Source organism: Coffea arabica, unplaced genomic scaffold (genome assembly GCF_036785885.1).
Source record: "Coffea arabica cultivar ET-39 unplaced genomic scaffold, Coffea Arabica ET-39 HiFi ptg000014l, whole genome shotgun sequence".
NCBI lineage: Eukaryota > Viridiplantae > Streptophyta > Magnoliopsida > Gentianales > Rubiaceae > Coffea > Coffea arabica.
In genome coordinates, this window is record NW_027266162.1 from 5367 (window position 1) to 15184 (window position 9818).

General features: G+C 34.6%; 1 protein-coding gene across 1 annotated transcript; it reads right to left on the reverse strand.

The window, feature by feature from the left end:
• Positions 1-491: 491 nt before the first annotated feature.
• On the reverse strand, positions 492-4354 carry LOC140032688 (uncharacterized). Its single transcript, XM_072073478.1, has 7 exons — positions 4126-4354; positions 3290-3355; positions 3135-3184; positions 2966-3030; positions 1125-1216; positions 890-961; positions 492-813 (listed from the first exon to the last, which is right to left on the reverse strand). Exons 1-7 carry the CDS (start codon positions 4126-4128, stop codon positions 775-777), a joined length of 387 nt encoding a protein of 128 aa, XP_071929579.1. The 5' UTR covers positions 4129-4354; the 3' UTR covers positions 492-774.
• Positions 4355-9818: the final 5464 nt, after the last annotated feature.

The following is a 9818-nucleotide window of genomic DNA, read 5'->3' on the forward strand; positions in this document are numbered from 1 at the left end:
TATATATACAACTTGAGTTCGGCTCGTTTTTCTTAGTAAATGAGCCAAGTCGAGCCCTTCTTGAGCTGGATCGAGCTCAACTCATTGGCTACCCGATTCAATTAAGAGCTCTAGTTACTGCATGCAATTTTAACGAGTGACAAACTTTGTTGTCTCTATATCTTGTTATTTCAAAATCATTTTTTGTTGCGTCAAGATCTACATTTGATTTTTTGTTATTTCAAAATCTACATTTGGTTTTTATGCAAGAACGCCCAGTGCCTAATAAAGGACATATTTTTGGGAAAATGGCGAGGTCCGAGAAGAGAACAACCTTTTTACATCCAGGGCATCTTCACATAAACTAAGGCATTGAACCCTATTCCTTAGTTTCGAGAACTATTTCAGCACAAACTGGGAAAAATACCAGTATTTAGCATGAAAATCTGCCTCGGATATCATTTGGTGCTGAAGCATCTGATTCCCAACCTCCCCATTGCAAGTGCAACGAATCACAAGTGAAACTGGTGACATATGTTTATACATCCATGTCGAGGTGCAAATAGTTCACTGGAGACTCGACAATCTAAGTACAAGAGGCACTCAGATTAAAGATTTAAAATGACAAATATTACTCTCTCAACTTGGACAATAATATTCTAGATCTATTCAAATTTACAACAACCAGTCTGGAAAACCAGGGCAGAGTAGGCATAAGATTGAAATGCTACCAGGTAACATGGCAGGAAAACCAAGCGGAAGGATGGGGCATAAGAATCCAAGGCTGCAGACATGCTAATCATCGTCTTCAAGAACACTCCGACGTCTCTGAATCTGAGAAATAGAAAAGGTACAAACGACATTCCAATCATGACTGACATAAAAGCCAAAAAGAGAAGTTCTGACTTACCGTAACTTTTGTCTGTTTAGTGGTTTGAGTGTTGATTTGCTCAAGCAATGATATGAGCCTCTCCTCAGAAACCTAAATAAAAAACATTATTGATAAACACCCAATTTTTTCACGAGTTTCATAAAATATTCAAATATGTTTCTAATAACAGATCATTGATAGTATATATTTGTAGTCCAATCACTGAACACATATGTTGTATAAGCATTCACCAATGAAAGCAGCAAAGATGCACCTTTTCAGCGATCTGACCCGACTGTGCAGCTCTCAGAATAACATCTTCAACTCCTCTAGCTTTCTCAGGTTTCACCAATGCAATTCGAGCGACTATCCACAAGAATATAATATAAAACCAAGTATAAATTTCTTCGTTCAAATGTGATCATAAAGATAAAAGCAACAGAATTAAAACAGAGATAAAAATAGCAACCATAAGGTCTTAGAAAACATAGTCAAACTAGACCCAATGGTGTCATTATAGGTCCAGCTAGATCCCTAATCAGTCTCTCCACTACTTGAGTAATCATGCCGCGACAGTATTCTGAAGATGAAAATTATGAATCTAACTTCTCAAAGAACTGATTTAAAAACATGTTCTGCATTACGAACATAAAGCAGCCCAAACTAAGAACCTATATAAACCATAATGATGCCACTAAAGATTGGATCCATACATCTCTTACAAGAAAACATCAATCATCATCAATGTTCATTAACAGGTCTAATATAGCTCCACCAAGCTCATATACACCACCAATTTCTCAGGCAACACGTATGGATCAAAATAATTCACACAAGCCAAGAATAATAAATGCCAAATAAAGGCAAAGCCTTGATTCCAATTCATGAATTTCAAGTTTCATATATTATAGACACTACCTTGTACTGGAGAAAAATTCTTTGAGGAGAACACTTTGCAAGTAAAAAGTCAAATTTTTGGCACCCAAATATAGGGGAAAAGACAGCTTAACCTTTACAGTACTTAATGAAGGAAAAATACTGACATTTTTTGTTATAGGAGTATCTTATACAGTTGGAAAGTCCACGAGAGCTAAGATAGAGTAACTTAGTCATGCCAGAGGGAAAAACTACTATAGTTCTGCAGAGAAAAGCGAATAATTATACAACTATGGAACAATTCTTCTCCTCAGTGTGACTGATCAAAGAAAAAAGCACTTTAGCAACAAACCAAATTGAAGAATAAACAATTACTCCATCCATCAGGGGGAAAAAAAAGGTTATGCTTTCCTTCCTTTGTTGACAAATATTTCACTTTTTTCTTACATGAAAATTTAGACTAAAAAAAATCTTTTCTTTTAATGCTTTATGCACCAAATATATATATATATATATATATATAGAATGTATTTCCTTCTCTATCTTCAAAATTTGAATCAAGTAATACGATGGCGGCTAAACATGTTTTCCACATCCTCCTTAAACTACTATTACACATGTTGCATAATTGACATGCCAAGTACAATGCACCTAAGCCTCAAAGATCTAGCATTACCTCATCATCCATATCCTATGGATCATAACACAGATTCAAAGTAACTGCATCCTAATAAGGAATATCTTTACTATCACATACTCCAAGATATGGTTCTGAAGACCACCTACACAACTTATTCAATGATTTAGTTAGCTTGAAAAGGAGTATTCGTGCAAAATGCCAATACATAGATCTTGCTCACAATTTTGTCTCCAAATAAGCCACACAGAAAAAGCCAACTTAGCACTTTCCGAGTAATTTTTATTTTTGATTTGCAAAAGAAAATGATTGGAAACTAAAAGATAATATTCCTTCCTGATACTGTCAGATCAAGAAATAGACCAAAGTTGATTCAACCAAAAAATGTCATTGAACAAAATGAAGAATGCTATGTACCTAAGAAAAGCCAAAACATCCTTCCTACAAATGCAACAAAGAGGTGGAACGAAAATGTAGAAGTTGGATATTTTTAGATAACCAAAAGATTGCAAAGACTTTTCTCATAAACCACTAAATTCTAAAAGTGAACATGCAACCTAAATACACAACAAACAGAATGCTATCTTTATACTCGAACTTACGTCTTTCTCGTGCTTCAGATGTCAGAATTTGGCTCAGCATCATTTGTCTCCGCTCTTCAGCCTCCCTGTCAAAATTACAGAGTTACTATAAAAAAAGATAAATACATGTCCAGGAATACCAGGCTATTAAAATAAGAGAGGCTGAAACTAGATGAGGACAGATATCAACCTCTTAGCATCGTCCTGAGCTTTTTGCTGCTCTGAGTTTTGATTATTTCCCTGTTCGTCAGTAGTTAGAATAGATGAGGCTCCGATCCAACCTAAACTCTTAACACTATGATTCAGTGAAACAGCAATATACACAAACAAAGGAGCAGCACTTACCACACCATGCTGAGCCATAAGCTCCTGCATTCTTCTCTGCCTGATAGCTTCCAATTCAGGGTCGGCCTATAGAAAACAGAAAATTGAACAACCTAAGCACAATTTCCACTTATAATATACTATATTTGCAAATTCACTGAACCCTAGGACAACCAATATACTATTGTCCTCCATTTCATGTTCTACTTGCACCAATATAGGCTTGCAAGCAACATCTACTTCAGCAAAACCATTTGCCAATTAACTCCAACCGGCTTCCCACCAGCATCAAATTTCTCCATTCTAAATCCATCATATTATGTCAAACAGAATCTCCTTACTCGATATCCATTAACTTGCTAACAATACAACATTTCAAAGATCAATTCCCAAAAAAAAAAAAGGCAAGAATAAAAATGAAGCATAAAAAAGATTTTATACATAGTCAAGCACAACCGACTCAATAACTATAAAAATTCAATCTTTGCAACTCATAAAAATCCTTAAAAAGGTTATCAAGAAACACCTTGACAACTCAAGGTTCAAAAAAATGAAGCATTTCATATCCAGAACTTCACCAGCTTACCAGAAATACAATTAATCCACCAGTTAAAACAACCCAGATAAAATCAAAACAAATAATCATAAACCGAAAACCAAACAACGACAAGCATAAAAATTAAACTTTATAATCAAATTACTCAAAGAAAACCACAAATTGTAAGAAAACAAAGATTGAGCTTTGTACTTTAGCAAACCCTATAATAGAGTACACAACATAAATCAGAATTCTGAGATCGATCGAAATACATAGAAAGAGAGTGAGGGAGAGGGAAAAAGCGAGAAGGATTAATTACCATTTTTGCTGCAAGTGAAGATGTATATCTCCCCAGCGGCAACAATGATGGAGAAGGAAAAAGGCCCGGCTATGTGAAGAGAGTTAGTTCCTTCAATCCTGTTCGTTTGCTGCTATCCTCTTCTGATGTACGAAGCTGGACACATCTTGTGAACTAAGACAAGAAGAATCAGATACGAGATGGGACGGACCACCAGGGGAGGTCTATTGGGTTGTGGGCTGTAGACTTGAGGACGGATGGGCTGATCTGTTTTATTTGAGAGGAAGGCAGAGAAGAGCCGTGTGCTCCATCATTTTTGTTTTTGTATTTTATTTTATTTACACGTTCTACGTCTCGATCTTCTCCTTTTAAATAGGGCTAATTATATCTACCTCTCTTATGGTTTGACCAACTTATCTACCTATATAGTAAAAGCGCGAATGGGGTTGTCAAGTGTGGTGCTTTTGTGTTGACATGGTTGGCTTTTATTGGCTGAAATTTGGTCGTCAATCACGTGGGACTCGCGTGCTAAAAATTTTGTTTTAGGGCTTCCTTGTTTTCTTTCCCTTCATTCATCTCCACCGCTTCGTTGCTCTCCAGAGCTCCTCTCCTCTCCCCTTCCTTTTTTCTTTTCTTTTCTTTATTCCTTTCTTCCTTTTTGTTGTTTTTTATTCGATCCTTTTTTCTCTGTTTTTCCTTACCGTCTCCCCCCTCCCCTCTCCCCCTTTTTCCCTTTCTTCTCCTTCCCTTTTTTTTTTCAATTATATGATTCTAACTGATTTTTTTCCCTTGTTAGAGTTGGTCTGGATATGAAGCTCCTAAACGCATGAGACACAGAAATCATCTTAATTGGTAAGCTCCAATATTTCCCTAAAGTTTTACAGTTTCCTTTATTTCAAAAAGAAAGATATTTTTCCTGCTAGGATTTGTTAATCTTTCCATTAATAACCCAGAGGTCTGAGATACTATTCTTCCATCTCCTTCTTTGAACAAACAAAGAAAGCCGTAGTACAATCTTCATTCAAAAGCAGCGAAAGTCAGAAGTATTTATAGACCCAAAGATCTGCTGTTTTTTTTTTTTTTTCTTGTTGAGTATCTATTTTCTGTTTGTGGGAGAAAAAGCCTTGCGGATGTCTCTTTATTTGTCTTCTGTCAAGTGACTTTCAGTTTGGCAGCGTCGGATCAATGCACAGTAATGTATGACATAATGATATGCTATTTTGTTTGTTATATTCATGGTTGCTTCTCTACGAGATCAAACACTAACGAGATGTAACTTTTCTGGTCAGGTTTGGCATTCCACCCACTGGACGGCATACTGCAAGCAGTACCACATGTGGTAGCTCTCTTCCTACTGCCCATGCATTTTACTACACACATAGCCCTCTTATTCATGGAGGTTGTATGGATTGCAAACATCCATGACTGCATAAATGGTAAAATATGGCCTGTAATGGGTGCTGGTTACCATACAATTCACCATACCACAGATCGCCATAATTACTGCCACTACACAATATGGATGGACTGGATGTTTAACACACTTCGCGATCCTGAGGAGGATGAGGCCAAGAAGTCGTAATGTGTAATTTGAATTTTTTTTAAAATTTTTTGTTTCTGGCTGAGGGAGTGGGGGAGGGGGGTCAGTTGTCCTACAAAGTTAATAGAATTTTGGTACTTAGCCCCATACTTTTGCCTTCAGGGATAATTACATGGAAAAAACTTGTCTGGCATATAGGTTAATTGCATAGATAGGCGCTAATGTTCATGTTCCTGTAAGTGAAAAAAGTTAGATTAAAATGGAAGTGACAATGATAAAAGGAAAAAATCTATGATATATTTTTGGAGAATATGGTAATTGTTACTAATATCTACTGTATGAAGTGGATTTTTGCAGTACCACTCAAGAATGCTTCTGCCATTTGATTAACAAAACTACGTGTTTATTTATGTGGTAAGCAGAATCGGCCACCCTTGAAACTTTATCATGATAAGAACCTGGAAGCGTATGACCCTGGATACTAGATTTTTCACTAACTGTAGCTATTTGATCTTTGCATTACCTGCTATATATGTATATCAGCTCTTGATGCATTATTATATCTCACGTGGATGGTGTTATCATAATATTTTTGTTTGGTTTAAAATCTTGTGTAACTTGATGAGTTATTTTGTGCCAAGAGTTTGACTATCCCTTTTGCTACTGATGTATTGAGAGGATAGAATTATGGCCTATATTAATAATCCTCCTCCTTAATTAATAAATTGCATTTGACCAAAATGTTAACTATTTTTTCATGGCTCTGAAACTCCATGTTAATAGTCCCTCCAACCAATAAAACACAGCCACATCAGCACAATAACCATCCATTTTAACTCTTTTTTTATGGCTCTGAAACTCTGAAAAATGGAGTTTTCATGGCTCATCTGATGGCTTTTTTTTTTTTGGGTTTGTTATATGCAGGAGTACGTTCAATTATTGACTCACAAAAGACGATCCATATGGTAACCAACCCAAAGTCTCCATTTGTGGAGAACAAATTTCATGTCAACGACTGTTAAAAACTTTAGTTATTTTTTTTGTGTCTTTATTTTTGAGAAAACTATTTTTCTTATTTTTTTCCCTTGTGAAGTTTTGGTTCTCATTTTCCGAAGAGAGTATATGGATTCTTTAAAACAAAAGAAAAAATACTTTTGTGTTTTCTTAGTTTTTTTTTTAACAAACATTGTGTTTTCTTAGTTGCTGATAAAAGCATTGAAACTGATCAAGGAGCCATTAGTTGAGATAGTCGTTTTAAGTACATGTTCCATATATATTTGTATATGCATGAATTTTGCCAGCCCTTCTTCTTTTACACGAGTACCTTTTATTTTAGTTTTACAAGAATACCATTTTTGGTTAAATTTTTGTTTATTTTGTTCCTAGAATATTGGTTTGAGTTCATGGGGATAACATTTTGAGAATATAAAGTGAATATAGAGTAAATATGGCAGATTGAGTATTAGCCTGTTATTGCAGAGAATTTTCTTACCATCTACTACCATTTAAGTGGTTTACTACATGTTTCTTGCTTATTTAGACTTTACCTTTCGTGAAAATGATTTCAATGTTTATGGCAATTAAAAGTTTGGTGTGGTAATATGTTGGTCTTTCTAGATTCTTTATATTCCTTGAAAAGGTAACGAGAATTTTTTGCAGCTAAAATAACAAGAAGATGTTAAGATTACTTTGCATTTAGATCCTATTTTCTACGATCATCTTCTTTTTATTTTACTTTTGGTTATGTTATTAATTTTTTTATTCTTTTATGTTATTAATTTACTTTGTTTATGTTAAAGGTGCAAATGATTGAAGATGCAGTCACTCTGAAACCAATTCATGGAATAACAAACTTTGTAAGTTAAAAATGCAGTCCTTTCTTATTTTTTATCTTGCTTTTGTGTTAAGCATGGTCATTATTAGATGGTTTATTCTTAATTTCAGCCTTTCAGTCCTTCACTATTTGCATACCATTAATTCATTGTATTGGAATTATAAATACTACTTTGTTTGCGACAGAAGGTTTTTTTAGGTCTCTTATTTTATTTAATTATCTTTTATTATAGCAAGAAATGTTAAGAATTATTCAAATTTTACTGAGGAAAAAATGTTTAAGTAGGCAATTTTTTTTAGGCTTTACTCTTCATATATGTATTGATTTGCTCTATGGTTTTCTGCTCAACTTTTTGTCAAGAGAGGGAACAAAGAAAAAATGGTGGTTAATTCTTACTTTTAAGCATTAGGGGGGTATACGACTACGCGAAACTTAATACTTACTGAATTTGTTGTTGACCATTATGCTGTTATTGTAAGAAAACTTTTAAGAATTATTGCCACCCAAGAGCATTCAAGAGGTTTACTCCATATTTCTTGCTCATTTAGCTGTCTATATTGTTTGGGTAAGATAGCATATGGATATGTCTGACATACACATTGTCATGCCTTAGGTAGTGGACATTTGTGGTGTGCATCGAATCACCATTGCCAATATTGCTTATTTTGTAAATTATAACAATTTGTTTACATATTTAAATTTGTGAAATTTACTTTACAGGATTTATTCCTCATCTCACCATTAAATGGTTAAATGGAATCTTTTGAGAGTACAAATAGAACTTCATGAAAACAAGAAACTAGATTCGTGCATAAATTTGGTGAAAATGGAACAATTTGGTTTGAAGGCAAGATTAAGGAATCTTTGATTTTCCTTTGTATTAGCTTCTCACAATTGCAACAAATTTCTAATGGCCTTGCTTTGATTATGTTCAGGTTCCCATTTTAAACAGCAGGAGAAATGGGACAAAAAAAAAAGAAGCCATGAAAAGAAGCAGGGAGGGGGATCTTCATTAGAAATTTGTCTGGGCAGCATGTAATTAACACCGCGCATCGTGCGGTGATCCCCTCCTAGTCAAATGAAACGTGTGATTGGCTAACATCTGTCAACAGCTAGAGCAAAGAGACAAAAAGCCAATAAAGAAAAATGATCGGGAATTTAAATAAAAACATGGTATTATCATATCACTTACTTACCCTTTAGATGTCAAAAGCAGTCTTTCTTCTCCACTTGATAGACTACCCAACTTTATTCAGCTTCTAATTCAACACTACCCTTTAGTGTTAAATATGTCTAAATGCATTAGCTTAAAGATAGTGAGAAGAATAGTTATAGGATTTAGTTTAATTATAGTGATTAGATAGCCTAATTATACTAGGTTGATTTTAGAATCTTGGTAGGTTGATTTTAGGGTCATGGTTGGTTTCAATCTTGTATGTATATAATTGTTGTATCTCTTATTTTATATGAAAAAGGTAATTCCCAAAATATCTTCCTATCCTCCTTCTTCTCTTTCCTTGTATCAAAGCTATGAGAGAAAGAAATATTTAGACCTTTTACTTTCCAATCCTCTCCCTTGATAATTTTACCCAATGATTTTTTTGATCTGATATCATCATGTCTACATTCGATACATCTATAACATCTACATCCAAGTCCATCACAACAACTCCTCTTATTGTCAATCCATCTATTACTAGTTCTACAATTATCACTATTGAAAGGTAGTAACCACTCTACTTAGGCCGCCGATGTTGAGTTATGGTTATGGAACAAGGATATAGAGATCATCTCATTACAAAATCTGATTATATTATGGTTGATCGATCCAAGTGGAAGAAAATTGATACTCAATTGTGTAGCATGTTTTGGCAAACTATTGATTCTTCATTAAAGCAAATATTTCATCTACATAGATTTGCTTTAGTGTTTGGGAGCAGGCTAAAGCATTATACACCAATGATTGTTCTAATCTGGTCAGCCTTATTGCCCCTTGAAAACTTGACGTACCTACGAGCTCTTGCTTAGGTAGGATTCAGGGTATCCTTTTCAGATTTTAATGAGTTGCTACTCTCTATTGGAATTCAATAAGAACAACTCTCTCAAAAATGTATCTTTTTTATGCTTTTGGCTCTTTTTGGTTTGCCAACATAATATTTTGCTATTTGTGATCAAATCCTTGCTATTCCCATAATTCCTACCCAATCTCAAGCATTTTCTAGAAAACTACGAATTCCTAATAAATCACTATTATCTACATAGACTATAGTTTTTGATTCTTTTGCTTTGGCATCTTAATCTAGCCAAAGAGGAGGTTATGGTCATGGCTGAGATTGAGGT